General features: G+C 36.1%; 1 protein-coding gene across 1 annotated transcript in view; it reads right to left on the reverse strand.

Annotated features, from left to right (window-relative positions):
- LOC111142315 (anoctamin 4) overlaps positions 1-26,312 on the reverse strand; it is a 238,137-nt gene that overhangs the window by 62,156 nt on the left and 149,669 nt on the right. The window contains exon 13 of the mRNA XM_022495363.1: positions 22,939-22,999. Coding sequence (XP_022351071.1) covers positions 22,939-22,999 — 61 coding nt within the window. The remainder of the gene's footprint in view (positions 1-22,938; positions 23,000-26,312) is intronic.

The raw sequence follows: 26,312 nt of genomic DNA on the forward strand, positions 1-26,312 counted from the left end.
AATTGTCTTTGCATGGGCCCCTGGGACAATTATTATATGAGGTTCTCTGGCCCCTTGAGAAAATGGTGCTTTCTAAAGACTTTCTTTTTTGTCTCCAGAGTCTCCCCTGGCCTTAAAGAGACAAAGCAGCTAGTCCTTGAATATGTGGCTATTCTTCACGAAAAGTCAGGACTGTAGCCTGTGACCTCAGAGAAGCCTGAGGGGGACCATTCTGGGACAGCCCGAGGCCACAGGAGAAGCATCCTGTCTGTCTCACTGACTGCTGATGCTCCCAGCAAGCCCTACCAACCCACCTGTAGGTCTCATTTGAAGGAACTGACTTCTAAGACAGACCAGTGGCTTTCAGAAACATTCCACCACCTTTCTTCTCCCTAGCAGGTGTTGAATCCTACATGAAGGAGAGAGAAGCTCTAACCAATAATTCCCTTTTGTGGCTAATACTCATCTTCCTCCCTTCCAGGACTTGGGAGGATGGGAAGAAATTAGTTGCTTATACAATGCTATTGTCTTGTGTTTTGCTTTTGAGGAAGAATCTGATGCTATCTCTAACCACGAGTGAGGATATAATCCAATATAGACTGTCTCCTTTCAAGGCAAATATTCAATCCCACACCCTTATTATTTCATGATTTAAATTCCCTTGCTTAAATACTCACAGCCCTGGGAGCCCACTGTACTTTGAATGTGTCTAGTTATACGCTGCCTTACATCACAAATTCACATTTTCCTCCTTGTCTCCTTTGAAGATGGCTTTACATTAATATATATAATTGTCTTCTACCACTAAACCACTCAGTACTATAAGTTTGATTAAAAAGTTATTTCTTGCTGTGGGAAGAGCCGAGATACCCTTCAACAGATGAATGGATAAAGAAGAAAATGGAATATTACTCAGACAAGGGAATATTACTCAGCCATCAAAAAGGACAAATACCCAATTTTTGCATCAACATGGATGGGAGTGGAGGAGATTATGCTGAGTGAAATAAGTCAAACAGAGGAAGTCAATTATATGGTTTCACTTACCTGTGGAGCATAAGGATAACATGGAGGACATTAGGAGAAGAAAAGGAAAAATGAAGGGGGGGCGGTTGGAGGTGGAGACGAACCACAAGAGACTGTGGACTCCAAGAAACAAACTGAGGGTTTTAGAGGGGAGGGGAGTGGGGGGATGGGTGAGCCTGGTGGTGGTATTAAGGAGGGCACGTATCGCATGGAGCACTGGGTGTTATACGTAAACAATGAATCTTGGAATATTACATCAAAAACTAATGATGTATGGTGACTAACAACAAAATAAAAAAAAGTTATTTCTTTCATGGGTCGATTCTCAAAAGATTTAAAGTTCCTAAGGGTTTGGCAAGATTTTCTACTATATGGAATTCTTTCCACAAGAATTTGGTCTAAAGTATCTTTTTCTCAAAGTATCAGAAGGTTTAACCTTACTGCCAGCATTCTGAAGTCCTTAGATTCCAATCTATCTATGTAGATAATGCTTTTTTGAAAACAAGGTCTGGCCATGTCTGGGTATCAAGGAACCACACCACCTACAGAAAAATCCCCACTACCAGCTCAGGATGCAAGGCTCCTAATGACTCTGCCTGTGTCAAACTCTCTCTGCCCCAACTTGTACCCTAGACTCCAGGCTACCTCACTAGCAGTTTTCACAGGTGAGCTGTTGTGTGACTTTCTTAGCTTTGCCCACACTATTTCATTGGTTTATAGTGTTCTTCCCTATTTGTGTCCATTTGGCCAACTCCTACTCTTGTTTTCAGATTTGGCTCTGTGTGTTCTGCAACCATTCCCTTTGAACCTTCTCTATACCCATGCTGAGTTGTGCAGATACCTCTAGGTCGGTGCTGAGCATAGCATTCAGCACTTAAAAAACAATAGAGAAACTTGATCATTTCTATCACTAGTTGTGGGCTCTTGAGAATATGGGCTATATATATTAGCAGTCTTTATATCCTCAGGGTCTAGCACAATGACTGGTATCCACAGAGGCACAGTAAATGTACAAATGACATGATGTCATGAAAATGAAAGCAATATGGCAAATTATTCTTTTCTTATTTATCTAAATCTTATAAGAAATTAGGGTATAAATTTGAAAAACATCTAATTATATCTTGTGAATGCTTTATATAGCAGTGTAAAATAATAACAAACATGAAAAATAGAAACCTACTATGCTTCTCTTTTGCCTTGCAATAAAATATCATTCTGTTCTTTCTTTTTAGAGAGAGAGATAGAGAAAGAGCACTGGGGGAGGGGGAGAGGCAGAGAGATAGAGAGAGAGAAAAAAAAATCCAAAGTAGGCTCAACACCCAGCAGAGAGCCCAACACTGGGCTCAATCTCATGATCCTGAGATCATGACCTGAGCCAAAATTAAGAGTTGGACACTTAATGGACTGAGCCACCAAGCACCCCAGTATCATTCTAATTATTACTTGGTTGTATGAATCCTGTGGCAAGGACTACCTACCTCTAAGATGCATTCTTGCCTTGTTCCACAGTAAAAGGTAGCTGCCCACCTGTACTGTAGTTCTCAGATCTCCTTGCTGTTGGATATATATGGCCAAAAGACAGTTCTCACAATGGAATGTGAACAGAAAAATGTGATAAATGCCACTTGCCTGTTGATATCTTAAGACAGTGAGGGTGCTTCTTCCACATTCTCTTTACCCTTTTGCATAGGTGGAGCCCAAGTAACTCAGCTGATATTATGCAAATGATGTCAAGGCCTGGGAGGATTGCAAACAACTTGTTCGTAGGACTATGAGTCCCTGAATGACCCTGTGTGCAGAGCTATCTCTGGAATGCTTACCCCATTTACTCACTGAGACATTGCATGAGGCATGAAGGTGAAAAAACTTACGAGTTCCTTCCTTTACCTATTTTAGATAGGGCAATATCAAGCCCTTAGTTTTAAGACAGAGTTTTGTGTGCTCTCTTCTCTCCCCTTTCTACTCTATACTACCCCATACTACTACCTGACCTACCTACAAATGAAGTTCATCCCATGTGTTATCATCAACGCCAAATAGCAAGCCCCTCACAACATTAGTGGAAGCATTAGAAAAATCTGAGACTTGCAATACGTGCCCTCCTTAATACCCATGTATTGCATGGAGTACTGGGTGTGGTACATAAGCAATGAATCTTGGAACACTGAAAAAAAAAAAAAGATGTCAATAAAAAAAAAAGGAAAAGAAAAACCTGAGACTTCTGAATTTAAGTATAAGAAGGGTCAAGGTTAGTGTTCAGGTATGTTTGTGTTCAAATACCAGGACACCACTGGCTCAGAATCGTACACAGTTGAGAAGGTTGTGACATATATCCCATAAAGGACACAAAAAGGACATGACAGAGTGTTCAGCAGGCCATGCTCTACTATCACTTTCTTAAGTAAAACAATTATTGTTAGTTTCAAATCAATTTGTATCAGACTTCTATGTATTTGCCCAAACCATTTCTTATCTTTCTAGGCATAGTTAGATTACATTTTCCAGCCTTTATTACAATTAGATTTCACCACATTTTGATAAATGGAAATTAAGCACAAGTGATGTATGTCAGTTTTGGACTAAAAAAATTAGAAAGTAATTATATCATCCCATGCTTCTTTTCTCCTTTTGAGGGGTGAATGGAGAGGACTCTAAGGATCCAGAAGAGCATAGAGCCACCAAATAAAAGGAACCCGGGTACTTAAATGACCATGTAGAAGGCTAACAACCAGAAATACCTGGTTGGGTTTCATGTGCATTTTTTTTTATTTTCAAGATTTATTTCTTTATTTGAGAGAGTGTGAGAGTATAGGAAGGGAGTTGATGTGGGGCTTGATCCCAGAATCCTGAGATCACGACCTGAGCCAAAACCAGGAGTCAGAAACTTAACGCACTGTGCCACCCTAGGTGCCCCTCATGTGCATGAGTTCTATTAAACATCTAGGTTTTGATTTTTGTGTATTACACAGTTAGCTGTAGTCATCCTAACTAATATAGTTTTTTTTTTGAAAGTACAACTATGGTTAACATTTTGCAAACAGGAAGGAAAAACCCACTGAATTACTATTTTTTGTCATCTTCCTAAGGCATTTCAAGAGTTTTATGCAGGAAAAGATCCCTTTTAAGCTGTATACCTTGGGTTCCATGTCAGCATTGAAATATGGTACTATTTAGTCACTGTATAGTAACGATTTATTACATTTTAGGTACTATGTTTTATTTTTTCAAAAGTCTGTCAAGGTGGGTATTATTTTCATCATCCTATGAATGAAGAATCTGAGGTCCAGAGAAGTCACATGACTAGTAAATGACAACTGGGATTTGGGCCTAATATGGCTTTTGTTTTTTATTATTATTATTATTATTATTATTATTATTATTTGGTGGGGGAGCTTAAAACATCAAATTTATTCTCTTATAGTTCTAGAGGTTAGAAGTTCAAAATCAAGGTTTTGGCAGGGTTAATTCCTACTGGAGGCTCTGAGAGAGACTATCTTCTATGCATTTTTTCCTAACTCCTGGTAGTTGGTGGAAATCTTTGGCATCCCTTGGCTTGCAGAAGCACTCTTCCAATCTCCCTGCCTATCTTCACAAGGCATTCTACTGTGTGATTGTCTGTCTCTCCATTTTCTCTTCTTGTAGGGACACCAGCCACACTGGGAATACAGTATGACATTGTCTTAAATTGATTACATCTTCAAAGACCCTATTTCCAAATAAAGTCACTTGCACAGGTACTGGAAGCTACGACTAAAACATATCTTTCAGAGGAAACAATTCAACCCATAACAGGATTATTTGGGCTATCACAATGACTAGGAGCAACTGGCATTTAGGGTAAGAGCCAGGGGTGCTATCTGTCTTGTAGCTAGAAGGTCACAGTCTAACCTGGGGCCTTTAATTTCTACTGAATAAGGAAGAGCTAAAAAGAAAAAGAAAGCTTACTCTTTGAACCATAAGAGCACTTTGTTTAAACTAGTTATAAAAACCAAAGTACCGTACCCCAGGTTATATGTTCCCTGTGAGAACCTGGCATTTATTCTCTATCCTTCCCTTAGATCTATACTTTTCTTTGGAGGCCTGTGGGAATAAATGTGGGCAAAACCTACATTTATTCCCAGAGCTGCTAGGAATACATGCTGCTAATTTTTACCCTTTGATAACACAATAGGTATTCAAAAGCCTAATTTGATTCTTCATTTGGAAAATTTCTAGCCTGGGAGTCCAGAAAAGAATTGTGTCTAATGCTAGAAAATTAATTATAAAGACATGTTTATTTCTTATTTTTGAAAAAAATCCCAAAGGCTTTTAAAGATCCTATAGGCTTTTTTCCTTAACTTGTCAAAAGATTATGTTCTATTTGTATAAAAATAAGAATTGAGCCAGAAATAAAATGGGCACTATATAGGAAAAAGGAAAGGTGATTTTTATTTCAGAAAAGTGTCCTGCTGTCTGATGATTCAAAGCATTTTCAGAAATCTAGTCAACATGATTCTCTTCCTAGGAAATTACACATAGTCATTTTTCTCCCAATTCTAATTTCCTTCTTTTAGAAAGTGAAATGAATAATACTAACAGATTTCATTATTTCTGTTCTTCATAACTTTCTGAGAATTTTCATTTGGAGAAGGTACAGGGAAGTTACACAGATGTGCTTCCTAAGAACTTAGAAATAGAGGAATGAGGTCACCTCCCAAGATTTTAACTCATAAAATCTACACATAATGAATGAGCTTAGTGAGGAATCACAAACTCAAATGCTAAAACAACCACAGCAGTACAAAACCTAGAAGAGGAAACTGCACGATAAGGACTGGTAGGGAATAGGACCAATTGGGGAGTATGTGCGCAAAATAAAGTGATAGGTATTCTTCAGTTTCCATTGACTGCACTGTGGCCAGATCTTTAAATTATTCAAGAGAAATCATAAAAATATATCTTCATGTGAACTATTTCAGTGTAAAAATAATAGTTTATTTGTATATTTTTAAATTAGTTAGGACCAGATTATTTTTACCGGTTGCTAACTTGCAACATCTGAGATGGACTTTGGCAATAATAATACAAGTGAATGTAAATGAGTGACTAGAGAGTTTGTGAAACACCCCAAAATGCCAAGATGAAGTTAGTTTCAGGGTCCAAGAAAAAACAGGAATGTGACTATATTTTAAGAAGCTGAAGCTTAATTATTAATTTTAGAACCATTCTGGAGAAAGTAAATATACCCAAATAGGGGTGGCCAATTTGTAACTTAGGAAAAACAAGGTCTAAGAATACAAATTTTGCAGTTTGATCTAATGTAGAATATTAGATGGGCATTCAGACATAAACCAGTCTCTAGGGGTACTCCATGAAATGAAATAAGGATGACTAAGTATTCAGCAGAAAAAAAAATAGTTCTTGCTCCCTTTTTCCATTCATTTAATTATTAATTGCATTCCTTTGTTGTGCTAGGGATTCACTAGCTGCACTGATTTCCAAGCTCAAACAACATATGATAATTAATTTGGCTTCCTAAGTATTCTGACATAAGAAGAAGGTGTTCTAGATGGTCATTATAAAATAATATTCTCTACCATATACTTGCATTTTCATATTCTGGATTATGCCCTCATGCTTGCAGAGTTTAAAAGAGGTTTCTGTTTGCCCAAGTCCAATTAGCTTTGGGTATTCCAAAAGAGCTTCTGAACTGGAAGAGAACTGTGGATAATGGCAGTTTCCCCAAGTAACCACAATGCTCTGAGACCCTGCCTGAGTATATGCTTGCCTTCAAAGCCATCAAGCTACAGAAGACTGAGGATTTTTGCTTCTACCCATAAGGATTAACTGCTCCAATATAAAAAACAACTGTTTTCAGCAATGGACAAGAGAGAGTACAGGACTGTGATCCCTGAGAGAAAAGAAATAAGTAAGGTGAGCCTTAGGATCACACCATCTCATTATTTGGAGGCCATTTACAGGCTACAATTCAGGTGGAGGAGTCCAAACAGAGCCAGTGGTCTTACTGAGCTTGGGAGATTAAAGTGGGGAGAATGAGGTGGCAAGAGTTTGTGGGGCAGAGTACCAGAGAAAAGGGAACTATACTGAAAGAAAACTCAAAATCAATGAAGTGCCTTCTGTTCTTTATGCATATGGGGTGAAACTACATGAAACTGCTTGATGGTAGCTAAAAAATCCTCAGAATTCACAGAGGGCCAAAAGAAGTTTCCAATCCCACTAGTCAGAGTACAGAGATGTTGTAACACATAGAACTTATAAAAGGCCTCATAAAGATCATCCCTTAGTAGTGGTTCTGGACCTACCCTAACAAGCTAATAACAAGTCTGGAGATGATCTACCAGGGCTGCAAGAGAGTTAATCATATACCTGAACAAAGTCTAACAATAAGGAAACATAACAAAAAATGAAATTCAACACTCTTCAGTGTTTAATAAAAAAAATCCCAGACATACAAATAAACAGGAAAATAAAGCCTATAAACAGGCGAAAATTTCAATCCCAGGGAGACAGCCTAGAACTGACAGAAATGATAGAACAAGGATGATAAAACAACTGTTATAAGTATGCTTTGTATGTCAAGAAGATAGATGAAAACATGAATACAACGAGAAGAGTAATACAGGCATAAAAAGCCCCAACTGACTGAGATTTGATAATGGAAAATGAAAGTTATAAAAAGAGAAGTACACTGAATAGGATTAACAGAAGACTAGACATTTCAGGAATAAAAAAAAAAAACAGTGAATCTGAAGACAAATCAATAGACACAATTACAGATGACACAAAGACTAAAAGGAACGAAAAATGTGAAAAAGGAATAAGTGACCTGTAGAACAATACTGAGAGATTTTGGAAAAATTTCAAAATTTGTTAAAAATTAAACTTATTGATGCAAGAAACTTAACAAACCCCAATTATAAGAAACACAAAGAAAATTATATCAAAGCTCATCTCAGTCAAATTCCTGAGAAAAGAAGTAAAAATCTTCAAAGCAGATACTAGGGAGGAAAATCTTACATAGGTGAAAAAAAAAAAGAAGAAAGAAAAGACAGACATTTTATAGAAGAAGAAATGCAGACATCTTATAAAAACTGTGAAAGTCTCCACACAATGAAAAGGCATCTCTTAAGGCAGAGTTTTTCAATCTTAACACAATTAACATTGTGTCAACTATCTCAAAAATATAAGTTATTTTTCAACACCAAAACATTCCATATGTTAGTGATACTTTAATCTTCAGATTAAATGAGAATCTGAGAGAACTGTCAGATATTTTCCAAAAGAAACTCAACTAGGCCATAGGCCAGATGACTTCAAGAAAAGGAAGACTGTAAATTTAGCAATGTTTCTCAAACTCAACACTATTGATATTGTAGACCATTTAATTCTTTGTTTGGGGGGCGTGTTGTTCTGTGCCTTGTATGACATTTAGCAGCATCCCTGATGTCTACCCACTAAATTCAGATGCCAGTATCACTCCTTTCTCTCAGTAATGACAACAAAAATGTGTCTACTCATGGTCTAATGTCTCCTGAGAGGCATACTTCACTCCTGATTGAGCACTCCTGTGCTCTAAAGTATTGAAAGGAAAAAAAAAAAAAAAAAAAAACCCTGCTAACCTAGAATACTAGAATTCTACATCCAGCAACAATATCTTTTAAAAATTAAAGTGAAGCAAAATATCTTTAGACCTTAAAAATCTGGGAAAATTAATTACCAATAGACCTGCATTATAAGAACTTTAAAGGAAGTTCTTCAGGAAGAAGGTAATGACACCAGATGGAAATCTGGATTAATATAACGATAGGGAGAGCACATAAGAACAAATATATGGGTAAATGAATTTTTTCCTCATTTCAATCTCTTTAATAGATAATTACCTGCTGAAAGCCAAAATTATAACAATGTATCAAGAGGTTTATAACATGTGGAATAAAATATATAACAAGAATAGCAGTAAGATACAGGACAAAAATAGCAGTAAAATATTTGGCAATAATAATACAAGGGACAGAAAATAAAAGGTGAAGCATACCATTTTAAAGTGCTCATACCACATGTGAAATAGCATTATATTATTTGAAAATAGGTTGTTATAAATGAAAGGTGTATATTATAAATCCTTGAAACCATTATAAGAGTAAAACAAAGAAGTATAACTAATAAATCAATAGTGGAGATAAAATTAAATCATGAAAATATCTAATTCAAAAGGAGAGAAAAGATGGAAAATAAAACAACAGCATATGGGACACATATAAAGCGAATAAAAAGAACATGTATTTAAACCAAATATATTGATAATTACATTGAATGTAATGGTATAAAAACTCTAATGAAAAAGCAGAGATTTTTGGATTGGAAAAAAAAGTAAGACTTCCTATTACTTGTGTATTTTATTACTTGTGTACTTTAAATATAAAGACATGGATACATATGTAAATGAAAGAAAAATATACCATACAAATCCAAATCAAGAAAGACTGGCATGGCAGTATTAATATCAAACTATACTTGAAAACAAGAAATATTATTGGGAATAATGAGGGAAATTTCATAATGACTAAGGGGCCTCAAGAAGACATAACCATCCTATATTTAAAATACATGAGGCAAAATCTTGATATAACTGAAAGGCAAACTAGAAGAATCCACAAATAAAGTTGGAATTAGTATAAATATAGATGACTAAAACAAAATCAACCAGGTGGATCCAAATGAAACTTACAAAACATAAAACTTAACAACAGCATAATATATAGTCTTTTTAAATGGGCATGAGACATTTGTTGAGATGCCATATTTTGGGCTATAAAACAAATTTCAGTAAATTTAAAAGGATTGAAATCATGTAAAATATGTTCTCTGAGTTAAACTAAAAATCAACAGGAGGCAGATACCTATAAAATCTCCCCAATTTTTTGGAATTAGACAATACACATCTATATAACTCATGGGTCAAAGAGAAAATCAGAATGGAAATTATAAAATATTTTGAACTCATTAAAAATGAAAATATAATGCAGAGGATGCAACTAAAGCAGCACTTAGAGGAAGTTTATAACATTAAACTCATATTTTAAAAAAAGAAAGATCTCACATTAGTAAACGAGGCATTCACCTTAAGAAATTTTTAAAAAAGGAGCTAATTAAACCTAAAGTAAGCATGAGGAAGGAAATATAACAGCAGAATTCAATAAAAAAGAAAACATAAGGACAATATAAAAACACCATTAACATCAAAAACTTGTTCATGGAAAGATCAATATAATTGATAAATTCTTATGCAGAATGAATAGGAAAACAAGAGAAAGACATGAACTATAATTTCAGGAATGAACAAAATGAGATCACAAATTGTTCCACGAAAGGTAAAATACGAGATTATTATGAACAAATTTATCCCAATAAGTTCACACATTTAGATAAAATGACAGAATCCTTGAAGACAGGAAGAAATAGATAATCTAAAGAGCTCCATCTGTTAAGGAGATTAAGTTTATATTAAACACTTTCCTGCAAAGAAAATTCTAAGCCCAAGTGGCTTTACTGGTGAATTCTACCAAATGTAAGAAAGAAGTAATATCATTTTTATATAAACCTCTCCAGAAAACAGAAAAAAGAACATCTCCTAACTCATTCTATGTAGCCACATTACCTCATAACCAAAAAAACACCAGAAGAAAATTACAGACAACCTTTATGAAGATAGATCCTAGATCCTAAAATCCTAAAAATATTTTAGCAGATCAAATACATAACGATAGAAAAAAGATAATACAGTTGACCCTTGAACAACATGGGTTTGATTTGTATGGGTTCACCTATATGGCTTTTTGGATACAGTTACTCTAAACATATTTTCTCTTCCTCACGACTTTTTAGTACATGTGCTGCCGAAGCCAGCACTTCATGATTTTTTAATTAATGTTTTCTTTTCTTTAGCTTACTTTATTATAAGAATACAATATAATATAGATAACATGTAAAATATGTGTTAATTAACTCTTCATGTTATTGGTAAGGCTTCCAATCAATAGTAGGTTATCAGTACTTAAGTTTTGAGAGAGTCAAAAGTTATATGTAGATTTTCAGCTGCAAAGGTGTTGGTGAACCTAATCTCCACACTGTCAAGAGTCAACTGTATATTACAGTGAAGTGGGTTTGTTTTGTAATTCAGTGTCACTGTAGTGTTTGAAAGTAAATCAATTTAATGAATATATCAACCATCTTTTTAAAAAACAGGATTATCTTATTAATACAGATGAAAGCTTTGAACAAACTCAATACCCATTCATGATAAAAATTAAGCCCCGAGAAATAAAGTAAAATTCCCCAACTTGATAAAGTGGTATTTACAAAAACTTATATTTTCTATCATACTTAATAGTATAAGACTTAATATTTTCCCCTCAACACTGAGAATAAGGAAAGGATGTCTGACATCATAACTTCTATATAACATTATTCTGTCAGTGTAATAAGGCAAGAAAAAATTAGGCCCATATGGATTAGAAAATAAGAAACAAAATTGTATTTATAAATGTCATAATCATCTATGTTGAAAATCTTAAGGAATCTATGAGAGCTAGTAGCACTTACAAGTGAGGATATTTACAAGATATGAGGTAAATGACAAAAGTCAATTGTATTTTACATATTAGCAATGAGCAACTGGAAATTAACATTATAGAAATAAAACTATTTATGAAAAAATTAAAAATATTAGTGATAAATTTAACACAATATCCCAAACTATACATTGAAACTAATATAAAATTGCCCAGAGAAATTACAGATCACATAAATAAGAAGTTAAATAATGTTCATAGATAGACATATTTGATATTGACTTTTCAACCTTCCCAAAATGATCTCTTGATTCAACTCTATTACACTCAAAGTATCAACATCTTTTCTGGTAGAAACTGACAAATTGATTCTAAAATATGTATGGAAATTCAAAGTCCTTAATATAGCCAAAACAATGTTTAAAAAGAATAACATTTCAAGGTCCACTATTATGCTATAATAATCAAGATAGAGTGTTTATTGCCATAAAGGTACACATATCCCAACAAGCAAAAGTCAAGTACTAGACAGCTTCACTGTGGAATTCTACCAAATATTTAAAGAATTAATAACAATCCTTTTCAAATTCTTCAAGAAAAATAGAAGAGGAGGAAGCATTTCTTTTTTGTTTTTTAAGATTTATTTATTTTAGAGAGAGAGCGAGAACAAGAATGAGTGAGTGGGGGGAGGAGCAAAGGAAGAGAAACCCAAGCAGACTCCATGCTGGGTATGGAGCCAGATGTGGGGCTTGATCCCAGGACTTGGAGATCATAACCTGAACTGAAATCCAGAGTCAGATCTTAATCGACTGAACCACCTAGGTACCCCTAGGAGGGACCATTTCTAAATTCATTTTGTGAGGCTAGAATTACCCTGATACCAAAACCAGACAAGGATGCACAATAAAAGAAAACTACAGGCCAATATTGAGATGAACACAGATGCAAAATCCTCAATAAAATATCAGCAAACCACTGGGTGTTATATGTGTCACCAAATTCTACTCCTGAAACCAATATTACACTATATGTTAACTAACTAGAATTTAAATAAAAACTCAAAAAAAAGTAAAAAAATATAAATATTAGCAAATCAAACTTAACATTACACTAAAATGATCATTCACTATGATCAAGTGGGATTTATTCCAGGGATGCAAGGATGGTTCGACATCCATAAATCAATCAACGTGATAGACCACATTAACAAAATGAAGGATACAAATCTTATGATCCTCTCAATAGATATGGAGAAAGCATTTGACAAAATTCAAAATCCATTTATGACAAAAACTCTCAACAAAGTGAGTATAAAGGGAATGGACTTCACCTTATTAAAGGTCATGGATGACAAGCCTACAACTAATATTATACTCAATGGTGAAAAGCTAGAAGCTTTTCCTCAAAGACAAGGAACAAGACAGGGATGCCCACTCTCACCACTTTTAGCAACATAGTACTGGAAGTCCTAGCCATAACAATTAGTTAAGAAAAAGAAATGAAAGGCATCCTAATTGAAAAGGAAGAAATAAAACTATTACTACTTGCAGATGACACAATATAATGTATAGAAAATCCCAAAGACTCTAGTAAAAAATGGTTAATAAAAAAATTAATAAACAAATTCAGTAAAGTTTCAGGTTATAGAATCAACATATAAAATTTATATAATACATAAATGCATCAAAAAGAATAAAATAGATAAGAATAAATATATAAGGAGTTTGAAAACTCTGTACACTGAAAACTGTAAGACCACTGATGAAAGAAATTGAAGAAGACACAACTAAATGGAAAGATATTCTATGTTCATGGACTGGAAGAAATATTAATATTTTTAATATGTCCATAATCTACAGATTCAATGCAATCCCTATCAAAATTCCAATGGCATTTTTCACAGAAACATAAAAAAACTCCTAAAATAATAAGGAATAGCAAGAGACCCTAAATACACAAAGCAATCTTGAGAAAGAAGAACAATGATAGAAGCATCGTTCTCCCTGACACAACCATATATAGAAACTCTGAATTTTCATTAGAATAAGTTTATGATCTCATTTATACATGGACTCTAAACACAAAGAAAGAAACAAAACCCCCAAGTTCATAGATACAGAAAACAGATTGTGTTTTCCAGAGGTGGACAAAATGAGTCAAATGGTATAGATTTTTACTATAAAATATACATATTTTGACTACATAATATAAAACTATAAAATAAATGTCCTAAGAATATAATATATAGCATGGTGTCTATAATTAACAGTATGTATTATTAGTTGCTAAAAGAGTAGATCTCAAAATTCTTAACAAGATAAAAATCTGTGACAATGTGTGGAAATGGATGTTAACTAGTGTTATTGTGGTTATCATTTTGTAACATATATAAATATTGAATTGCTATGTTGTATACCTGAAACTAATATGTGTCAATTATAGGTAATAAAAATGATTTTTTTAAGTAGATAAAAAAAAATTCCAGATGTAGATCCACACATATATGAACAATTGATTTTGAGGAGGAAAAGGATAATCTTTCAGCAAGTGGTACTGGAACAACTGGCTATCCATTTTTGCAAAGAAAAAGATCTGACCTTTACCTTTTATATAAAAATCAACTTGAAATAACTCATGAACTTAAATACATGAGTTAAAACTATGAGCTTTTTATGAGAAGACATAGAAAAAACTCTTAGAGACCTTGAGTTTGGGTAAGATATCTTAAATAAAAAATTAAACGCACAGACAGAACAGAAAAAAAGTAAAACCTTTTACTTTTTCAAAAGACACCATTAAGAAAAAACAAATGTATGCTTCAAACTGGGAAAAATATTTGAAAAAAATATATAAAGAATGCTTTTAACTTAAAAATAAGAAAAACAATAACAAATGGGCAACAAACTGAACAAACACTTCACCAAAGATGGGCATATTTGAAATAAACTAATGAAAACATGATCAACATCACTAATCATTAGGGAAATGCAAATTAAAATCACAATGAGATACTACACATCTACTAGAATTACAACAATGATACAGACTGATAATTCCAAGTTTGTGAGAATGTGGAACACCTGAACTCTTACATAATGTTGCTGGGAATGCAAATGATACAGGCATTTGAAAAACAATTTCTTATAAATTTAGAAACTTATCCTAAGATCAAGCAATGTTACTCCTAGTTATTTTCCCAAGAGAAATAGATAAAAAGACTTATGCAAATATGCAAAAAAATTTTAATATACAATGATTCTAAGGTTTATTTTTTAAGAGCTAAAAGCTGGACTGGATCCAAATATTCATTAATTAGTAAATAGATATACACCTTTTAGTATATCCAGGCAGTGATGTACTATTCTGTACTAAAAAGGAATAGACTACTGACATATGCAACAACATAAGTGAATCTCAGTCACATTAACCTTAGTGAAAAAAGCCAGACACAAATTGCTAAATATTGGATGATTCTATTTGCATGAGATTCTAAAACAGGTGAAACTATAGTGGTAGAAAGCAGGTTAGAGGTTGCCAAGCAACTCACTGTAAAGTCATGAGGAAATTTTCTGCAGGATAAAAATGTTCTATTTCATCATTATGGTGATGGTTAAGTGACTATGTACAATTTTACAGGCTATGTCAAATGTATATTTAAAGTTGCTGGATTTTATGTAAATTACACCTAAATAAAGCTGATAAAACTTCCCATAATCCCCTCACCCAGAGAAAACTACCATTACTATTGTGGCATAATCACTTTGTTTTCATTTGTATTTATTATACCCAAAGTCATATTTATTTATGTACTTTATATCTTGTATTTACCAATTTGTAAAATACAATCTTTGTGTTCTATTACTTGCATTGAAAGACTCATTTTTTAAAAAGATTTTTATTTACTCATTTGACAGAGCAACACCAAGAGAGGGAATACAAGCGGGGGCAGGGGTGGGAAAGGGAGAAGCAGGCTTCCAGCTGAGCGGGGAGCCCAGTGCAGGGCTCTATCCCAGGACTCTGGGACCAGGACCTGAGCTGAAGGCAGTCGTTTTAATGACTGAGCCACCCAGACACCCCATGAAAGACTAATTTTTTTTCTTTTTCTTTTTTTTTTTTAAAGATTTATTTGACAGAGAGAGATCACAGGTAGGCAGAGAGGCAGGCACAGAGAGAGGGGGAAGCAGGCTCCCTGCTGAGCAGAGAGCCCGATGCGGGGCTCGATCCCAGGACCCTGAGATCATGACCTGAGCCGAAGGCAGAGGCTTAACCCACTGAGCCACCCAGGTGCCCCAAAAGACTAATTTTTAATGGCTGCTTCTAATTCCCTTAGTGATTCTTCTGTTGTTGGATATTTATTTTGCCTATTATAAATAACTGAAACTAGGAAAACACCTTTATGTATAAGGTTTTTATTCTGTGATTTAGATCTTTCTAAAGCTGAATCTGCATAATATTTTGACTGAATATTGGAACAGCCTTCTAAGTGACCCATTTTCACTCCTCTCTTGCTGTTGCCAGAATTACTTCCCAAACACAACTGATGATGTCACTCTCCAGCTTACAACTTCAGTTGGCCTTTTTTCTTTTTAATTTTTTATTTCTTTTCAGCCTAACAGTATTCATTGTTTTTGCACCACACCCAGTGCTCCATGCAATCCGTACCCTCCCTAATACCCACCACCTGGTTCCCCCAACCTCCCACCCCCCGCCCCTTCAAAACCCTCAGATTGTTTTTCAGAGTCCATAGTCTCTCATGGTTCACCTCCCCTTCCAATTTCCCTCAACTCCCTTCTCCTCTCCATCTCCCCTTGTCCTCCATGTTATTTGTTATGTTCCACAAATAAGTGAAACCATATGATAATTGACTCTCTCTGCTTGACTTATTTCACTCAGCATAATCTCTTCCAGTCCCGTCCATGTTGCTACAAAAGTTGGGTATTCATCCTTTCTGATGGAGGCATAATACTCCATAGTGTATATGGACCACATCTTCCTTATCCATTCGTCCGTTGAAGGGCATCTTGGTTCTTTCCACAGTTTGGCGACCGTGGCCATTGCTGCTATAAACATTGGGGTACAGATGGACCTTCTTTGCACTCCATCTGTATCTTTGGGGTAAATACCCAGTAGTGCAATTGCAGGGTCATAGGGAAGCTCTATTTTTAATTTCTTGAGGAATCTCCACACTGTTCTCCAAAGTGGCTGCACCAACTTGCATTCCCACCAACAGTGTAAGAGGGTTCCCCTTTCTCCACATCCCCTCCAACACACGTTGTTTCCTGTCTTGCTAATTTTGGCCATTCTAACTGGTGTAAGATGGTATAATGAAGACATACAAATGGCTATCAGACACATGAAAAAATGTTCATCATCACTAGCCATCAGGGAGATTCAAATTAAAACCACATTCAGTTGGCCTTCTGTTGACTACAGAGTGAAGACATGGTTCCCTGTTGAAACACAAATATCTTATGATAAACAAACTTCAGCCCTCAATATACTCTATGTTACAGGTTGAACTGTGTCTCCCATAAAAGATATGTTGATGTTTCAACAAAGCCCTAACCTCAGAATATGACCTTATTTGGAAATACGGTAATTGCAGATTAACGAGTTAAGATGAAATCATACTGGAGCAGCATGGGCTCTTGATCCAATGCAGTTTAGTGTCCTTATCAGAAGCTGGCCATGTGAAGACACAGAAACACAGGAAGAATGCAGGTGAAGATGGAGACAGAGATTGGAGTGATGTACCCACAAGCCAAGGAGTATCAAGGATTGCTCACTGTCTTAAGAATCCAGGAGAGAGGGATGCCTGGGTGGCTCAGTGGGTTAAGCCACTGCCTTCGGCTCAGGTCATGATCCTGGGGTCCTGGGATCGAGTCCCGCATCGGGCTCCTTGCTCGGCGGGGAGCCTGCTTCCTCCTCTCTCTCTGCCTGCCTCTCTGCCTGCTTGTGTGTACTCTCTCTCTCTGACAAATAAATAAAATATTTAAAAAAAAAAAAAAAGAATCCAGGAGAGAGACATGGGACAGTTGACCCGTTGGGGCCCTCAAAAGGAACTGACACTTTTCATACTTTGATTTTTGACTTCTAGACTCCAGAACAGTGAGAGAATAAATTTCTGTTATTTTAAGCCACCCAATTTGTGGTTCTTTGTTACAGCACTCCTAGGAAACTAATATATACTACATGTCCCTATCACACTGAGTGGCCTTCCTTTTCAAAACCTAGCCCACACTGTTCTCAGTTCAGAATGTTTTCCACACCTCCCTCCAAACCCACTCCTTTGCTTGGCAAACTTAAGACTTGGTTTCAGGATTTCCTTTTGGATGAAACCATTTCTGCTTTTCCTCTTGGCTTCAGGAAGCTGGCAGCATGGATCCTCATTTTCCCATTGTAAATAGGACTTGATATCCTACACTGCAATTACCAACTCTCCTTCAACATCCAATGAGATTTTTGAGAGCAGAGATCACATCTTACTCCTTTTTGTATACCCACTACCAAGTGATAGTGAGAATGCACTGTCTACTGAGTCATGAAATCTTAACACATCCTACAAAAGGTGCATAACATAGAATACAAACTTTGGAATGACTTGAGTTAGGCAGACCAGATTAGGACTAAAATCCAGACTCCACCACTTAGCAGTTGCTGGGTAATCTTGGCCAAATTGCATAAGCTCTGTGAACCTCAAAATGTTCATCTATAAGACAGAGATTATAATTTCTTTCTGGTGGGTTATAAGAAATAGATCAGGTGTCATATGTGACTATACCTACAGAACTAATAGCCATTTAGTAAATATAGATATAGATATATTTTAAAATATATAATCACTATATTTTTTGGACATATATGTAAGTCTAGAAAGATAAAATTAGTGTAAATATCTAGAAATAAAAGGAAATTATTATAAAACTTATTTTAAAAAATGGGACATATTTCACTTACAAATTACTGATAGAACCATATAAAGAATCTTTGAATTTCCATTAAAATAACCATAATCTTGTTAGTTTGATAGGAGAAAACTGAGGACTTCAATATGTTTATTTACTGAAGGCAATTTAATTTTTGGCAATGAAAGTAAAAGGAAAAGAAAAAAGAAAAAGGAGGAAAAAACCCAGAAATGAAGAAAAGAGAAAGGTATTATTCCTGACAAGTCTCTGCCAACATCTAGCTCCTTAATGACTCATTTTTTTTTTTCCCTTAGGGAGAGAAGCTAATTTTGGCCATAATTGCTCTGTCTCTTGAATTGTTCTGAACAAAAATGAGCACTGAGGAAAGAGCCACACTGTCGTTTGAGCCCAGAGCCCTAGGCTCACAGTATACCTTAAGGGTCCCCGGGAGGCCCTTCTATCATAAAGGTAGTAGTAGGGTTTTGTCAAGCTTTTAACCCCATACAAAGGCCCTTCCCAGCTGCTGCAGACTGGTTCCAAGTAGAACCCTATTTTTTCTCTGGTGAACGCACAAAGCAAAAGGCAACAAAACAAACACATCAACCCCGTCCTTCAGAAGTCTTGTAAAAACCACTCACATCTGTTCTCAACATCTCTGTATTCGGCAATTTCCCAAAAATAAAGTGCATTTGTTTTCTTAAATGTAACTTGTCAATCATAAAAGATGAATCTGGGACCATTAAACTGAGCTCCATTAGAACTGACACACTTTTTTTTTATATTAATTTTTTATTTTTTCAGCGTAACAGTATTCATTATTTTTGCACCACACTCAGTGCTCCATGCAATCCGTGTCCTCTCCAATACCCACTTTTATAGAATATCACCATTGTAAAACAGCATAAATGGAGCTTGGGACAAGTTTAACAGTCCTTTAAGTTTAGATCTCTGAAGCAGAAGTAAATAGGGTTATAAACAGTACATGAACTAGCAAGAGAGTGTAGAAGCTAAGATTCCCCCAGTTTGACTCCTGGCTCTGCCACTTTCTAGCTACTTCCCCAGCTTCCTCATCTATCACATGAAGATAATTATAGTATCTTCCTCAAGTGTTGCCATAAAAATTAACTGAGATGATTCTGTATAATGCATAGAATTGCATCTAGCAGATAGTATGCCCTTAATAAGTAGTAGGCTATTATTATAGCTGTTATTATTGGCCATTCCAGATTTCTTTTTTTTTAAGACTTCATTTACTTATTTGACAGACAGAGATCACAAGTAGGCAGAGAGGCAGGCAGAGAGAGAGGAAGGAAAGCAGACTCCCTGGTGAGCAGAGAGCCCAATGCGGGGCTTGATCCCAGGACCCTGAGATCATGACCTGAGCTGAAGGCAGAGGCTTTAACCCACTGAGCCACCCGGGCACCTCTCGCCATTCCAGATTTCTGCAAAAAGCATAGACTCATCTAAAATGAAACATCTGGGGTAATTCATCCTTTTTTCTCAAACTATCACATTTCTGGGAACCATACAAGATTTAAGCCGTAAGTTGTCAACTAAGACAAAGCAATTCAGAGGATGAATTATTCCAGGCTTGCCTTGCCTGGAGTGGCCCTAAAATATTCCCTTCTGCCCAAAGGTTATTACAGTACATCCATCAGATTCTTATTGGATACTCTCCAAGGCCCAAGGACTGTCAAATCTCTAATCCACCTACTTGCGACTCAGAAGCTACTCAGCTTCATGTTCCAGGCAGCCACCACCAATCAATGAGGTTGGTAAGAATAAAATACAGCTATTTGTTATCACCAGAACAAGACACTACAACCTTTCAAGAAGGGATGTAATCCCCCTTTATAATGGTGGTACTGGGTGAGGAGTCAGGGAGATGATGACCTCTGCCCTTTAGACAAATCTCATTATACCAGAATTTCATTTCTCTACAGTCTCAGAAGATAAACCGGGAGAAGAAAACATTATTTCAGTCAAAACTGGTTAAATACTAAAGTGGGGAAAGGAGTTTAGTGTATTAATTCTTCCAGTAAATTACTCTCTATACATAAGAATAAACTCATTACATAGTAGACCCATGGCCTAAAGCTGAGCTGCCCAGTGGGTATGCAAGGGATGATTATAGGTACGTAAGAGGTAATAAAACCTTCATCTTTTGGGACAGGTAAGGTAGAGGTACTCAGGACAGTATCATGCACATAATGTACATCAGTATGCTGTGAAAATAGTATTTCATATGCGTGCCATGACTGGGAAAAGTTTGAGAATCACTGGTTTAGTAAATGAATACATTTTATAAAGTATCCTCAATTGTAACTATGGCAAAGCTTAAGCACTGGGTGAGTTATTATACTTCCATCATGGTTACAGATACGAAGATGTTCTAGAAAAATCCTACATACGTTCTTAATCTGAGAGCTCAGTCCCATAACCAAAATTCTGTTGTGATTAGCTTCCTTTGTTTGCAAGGGACAGAGATGCACATGCACTAAGGTATAGCACAGATAATGAGGGTTTTTCACAAGTAAGGTTTTTCACAAGGGAGGCAAGAATCCCATGGGAATTAAAAGACTGAGCCTATTCAGATCAGGATGCGGAAGCTAGCAGTTTGAGAGACTCCAGCCATAAGAGATTCTAAATCTTTACCCTGATATTCTACTAATAACATGACTTGGCTATGTTCTTTCTTCCTCTTTGAGGGACTGTCCTGCATTTTCTTCTAGTTGGCTACCAGTGAGTTCTGGACCCTTTATAGTTTGCTTTTGCTTATTTCTAGGTTCTGGTTTCTCATAACTTCAACCTGTTCTTAATTTCTCCTGATACCTGCTTCTACCTCATAATCAATCTCAATTTCCTTCTTTCTCCTCCCTTCCTCTTCTGTCTGGATTTTTTCAGTGTCAACTCCTACTGTTAACTCCCTGTCTTTCTTCACACTTTTCCATCCACATGTTTGAGAATAAGGCTGTGGGTGATCTTTCCAGTGTCTTTTCATATAGAATCTCAGGTCTTTTTCCAGGCCACTTACTATGCTATGGTTTGACTAAGGTCTTGGGTTCAATGCCCACTGACTGAGAGGGGCTGGAGTAACGGGTTTCAAGATATGTTCCTACAACAGAGCTGTAGTGGGAGAGGCAATTTTCCTTTGAAGATCTCTAGGTAGGGAAGACAGAATATACCTAGAACAAGTCACCTCAGGAGGGAACAAGGTTTTTATATTTTCCGTTGTCAAAGAGACCATTTATACATCCTATCTTAGAAAGAAACCCTTTTGATAATTTGCTTCTCTGTCCCTTCTCTCTTTTCTTTTTCCCATCCATGCATCCATGTATCCATCCATCCATCCATCCAACAAATATGAATCTGTCTTCAAAATAAGTGTATGAAATTGCCAATAACTGTAATGATCCTTGAGGAACATGAACCTACTATGGAAGATAAATTGTGTATGCATATCATTTTAAGTGTCCAAAGAATGCCAGAAATAAAATGTTACAAAGTTTGAAGGATGAAGATCACAATTCAGCTGGTATTTGAAAGATAGAGATCTGATATTCAAACATAAAGAACAGACTTAAAAAACAACATGAGCCTAACCCTTGAGTTAGCAGAGTTTTGCAACATCAAAACAGGTTCTGGCATTTTTAGTTCTAGAAGAAGTACATAATAATTGTGAAAAATTCAAACCAAAGTAAAAAATATAGTGTAAAAGTCTGTCTTTCATCCCTGCTCACTTACTATTTCCAAACTGGTAGGGGAACTTCTCTTCAAAAGTAACCACCATTAACTGTTTACTCTAACTTTGTCCAGACTCTTTTTTGTACTACTAAATCAAAACATTATAATGATTTGATGAGAAAGAGACTAAGAAACCCATTTTACAAAGAAGTAGGTTAAGTACTTTCTTTTGGTTAAGAAATTCTTTAAGTGAATGTTCCATCATACCTTGTTATTATGAGACCTCTGGACCTTAGCTGATCTAGAAAAACTCAATTCTGTTTTTTAAGTAGCTCTTGTCTTTTGGGGGGTCATTTTAACCAAAACTGGAAGGAAGCCAGTGGTGAGCACTCATACATTAGCTGGATGAAAAGATTCCACTTACAACAGAAAGTCCTGTATACTTCTATGAGTACTTAGATCTTTACCACATTCTTTGACATACTATAAGGTTTATTTTTGTCTCCAACAGGAGGTGAATTTTACTTTAATAATGGGATGTTGATGAAATTGTTGAAGGTTTAAGAGAAATCAGATGTATTTCTCCTCTATGACATTACTTTTTAAATAAACTAAGTATATTTTTTTATCAGCTCATATCTAATAGAATGGCCAGATGAAATTACTTGAGCCTTTTCCTTTCATAGCCACATGAAAAAGTCAGATTTCTGAAGGAACTTATTATAGAGCAAATAAGGGGAACTCAAATTACATGGATACAGAACACTTACCCCAGACTGCCATGAAAACAGCAAAGAAGACAGTGGCTCCATTGTCAAAGAGGTGGGTTACCTAGGAACATTATGAATTATAGTTAAACTAGCTTCTCATATACTGTATTTCAATTCACTTTTTTTCAGATTTTGTAAAAATAAATGAATTTTGCAGGGTTTCTTTGGGAGATATTCCTTTTGGATCATAATCAAGAAGGGGGTCCATCCAGCTATGAGGTAGTTTGGATATGCAAAAGAGAATTTGTTCCCTTTATGTGGGCATCACGTAGCTAAACATTTATCAGCAGCCCCAATAGTGCTAAGAATTTTCTTTTATGCACCATAAATACTGTTATAAGTGGACATATGGTTATACTTACTATATTTAAGACTAGGGAGGTATTATTGTTGCTGCTTTAAAGACTTCTGATTCCTATTTTTAATGGCTCATTTATTCACTTTGAAAACATGCCTATTTTGTTTGTGTATTTTTGGGCAAACATTTTCTGGGATGCCCTCTGGATTTTAATATTACAAAGAAAAGAGAGCGGACCATTAACAAAATCCACTTCCACCTTTATTAAAGCTTCAGGTAATCACTGTATTTACCTATTACACATTACACAAAGACAGCTATCAAAAACTTTATTGCTAGATAATACATTCTATCACAAACACCACAGCAGAAAGCAAAGATATTCATCCTGCAAAACTGCTATGCTCATTTCCGCCTTCAGGATAAATCACACCAATGCCATACTAAATTGAAATGATGACTGATACATTCATAAAGCATAACCTTTTTTGGATGCTCTATAGCTCTCTATAAAACATACTTTACTGTCCCTTGGAGAATGTGCCAACTTAAACAGGTCTTTTCCTGTTATATCCGAGTGTGAAGTATTTCAAAATTTTCCAAAAGTTTATGCCTTCTTTTTATTTGAACATAGGAGAGATGAGCAGCATTCAAATACCAAATGTAGATAAAAGGCAAAAGCTAATTTATTTCATATGCCAGAGGGAGTGTTAAATTGTATTGTATATTGTATTAATGCACCGAGCATTAAATCAAGCCTGAGAGTTCCAGGGTATGTGGCTGGTCTGTGCTCTCTATCAGGGTATTTGCAGGGAGTTGGTGGAAGTTGTGGCCTGTACCATTGGTGGAGATGATGGAATGAGTTGTGGTGGTCATTGTTTTTGGCTGTTCACCTTACCTTTCTTCCTTATCCTGGTAATAGATGTCTCTCATGTAGGTCACTGGGGGGCAAGTGGCTCAAACAGAATCAATTAGAGTCCTTCCCTGGGACTGACAGATAAACATTTGGACAGAGACATTTTTCTGCTGCAGTTACTTGGGAATATGTGAATCAGGAGGAGTGAGTTAGTAAGGACTTCTGGTTCCTATAAAATGGTAAGTTAAAATAGATTGAGGGCTCCCTTTGCCAAAATAAACCCTGGAGAAGCAATATAGTAGATTCTGGGAACTAGCAAAACACAAACACAAGACTGTGAGAAACCCCAGGGGAGATGGAAAGTTGCCTTGAATTAGTGTGTGTGTGTGTGTGTGTGTGTGTGTGTGTGATGGAGGTGGTGGTATACAGGGAGAGTTAGTGGCAGTTTCCAAGCAGAGTGGAAGCTTAGCTTGGAGCAATACACAAGTCCTACTCCAGCCTCTCCCTCAATGGTCATTGGAAAATTAGTGTCTCCCACCAAATCAGCTACAACAGGCCAAACCACAGGGGCTGGTTCTTGGGGTAATATCACGGATGTTCAGAGTTCTGCCTTATTGAGGAGATGAGAAGGTGCAGCCTGGCCATAAGCTGTCCTCAGATATTCTCTCCTCAGTCCAAGTCCTCTTAAACGCCAGGGCTGGTAGATTACAGTCAAGGGAGAGTGGCTTCACCCAATTCTGTTTTATTCCTGGCTGAGTTAAAAATGAAACACTGACCAAATAAGTCCTCTAGAAAAGTGCAGCACACGGTGGTGCCTGGCCACACTGTTTTCTCCTTTATTTAAACTCTCCAGGTCTGAGAGCTGAGTGCCTGGCCTCTGACCATTACCCAAAGTGGTTGACACCTCCAGGGGACAAACATGCACAGGTCAAAATAATGAAGTATGGGGGGAAGACAGCTGGCTCCAAAGAATTCCAAACTAGGCAATGCACATGTTCTGAAACAGACATTCTGTAACCAGTGTTACAGCAATGTAACCAGCAGACCAAGCATTTTTAAAAAGCATAAAAACATGCTTAAAGAGATGAAGAAGATATAAGACTCATATTGTGGCAGTCAGCAGCCAGCTTCCCGATCATGTGAGGAGAACGTCTCTGCAGAAGGATCATGTGGACAGGGGGCCAAAAAGAGACATCTGAGGCCTGGAGGACCAGGTTAGGCCTGGAGGCACTTGTTCTCAGACAGCATGAGCTATTTCAGTGTATTTTCCAGTGAAATGAGCCCATAAGTCCCTTTCCGCTTATGCCAATTTGAGGTGGGTTTCTGACCTTGCAAATGTAAAAGGTGGTGATAAAGCATTCCTGACCAGCAGAACAGCCGTTGGTTAGATTGGACCTGGACTCTGATTGGATCTAATATCCCTATGTATCCTCAACCCCATGAAATTTGTTTAGCATTTCTAATAAGAGCTTCTAAAGGAAACTCTATAGAACTTCAATTCTTTCATCTGAGACATTTTTTAAGCTTTTATTTTAGTAAGATTTTAAGGCACTACCAACTCTAAAATCCAGAATATAAACATCTTGTAGCCTCAGTATGGCACAATGATTATGTTTTGTAGTCAGATAAACCAAGGCCTAGCCAATTATCTCTGTGTGACCATGGATGAGTAGTTTTACCTCTGAGTAAAATGAGAGTAATAACATCTATCTTGAAGTAATAACATCTATCTTGAAATGAGAGTAATAACATCTATCTTGCTGTAAGGATTAGAAATAAAATGTAGGTTGCCTAGCTACTTTTATATCTATAGCCTAGCTATTATTATAATCATGATTATTGTAGATCTTACGTTCGGTAGGATAACTGCTTAACTACCTCCTATAAAATTGAGCACTCTGAACTATCCATGATGATCCTTTTAGGGAATTATTGTGGATCTCTTAAAAAGAGAACTTCTTTCAAGACATATCTTTCCACGTAAAAAACAAATATCCCCAGACATCAGTAACAACAAAAGACTGGGTTTCTGAGATTCCAGAAAGCAGAATTCTTGCACCTGAGTCATTTGAGCTCAATGATGATCTCATGCTCTTTAAACAAGATAATATTACTGAGAAAATTCTTTTGATTCTCACCAAATCTGTATTTCCCAAGCTTGTTCTATTAAATTTTCCTCACTCACTCGGGTCTATCTGTACATTCTCCAAAGGTGGGGAG

This window comes from Enhydra lutris, unplaced genomic scaffold (assembly GCF_002288905.1).
Source record: "Enhydra lutris kenyoni isolate GAN:26980312 unplaced genomic scaffold, ASM228890v2 scaffoldscaffold7, whole genome shotgun sequence".
Lineage (NCBI taxonomy): Eukaryota > Metazoa > Chordata > Mammalia > Carnivora > Mustelidae > Enhydra > Enhydra lutris.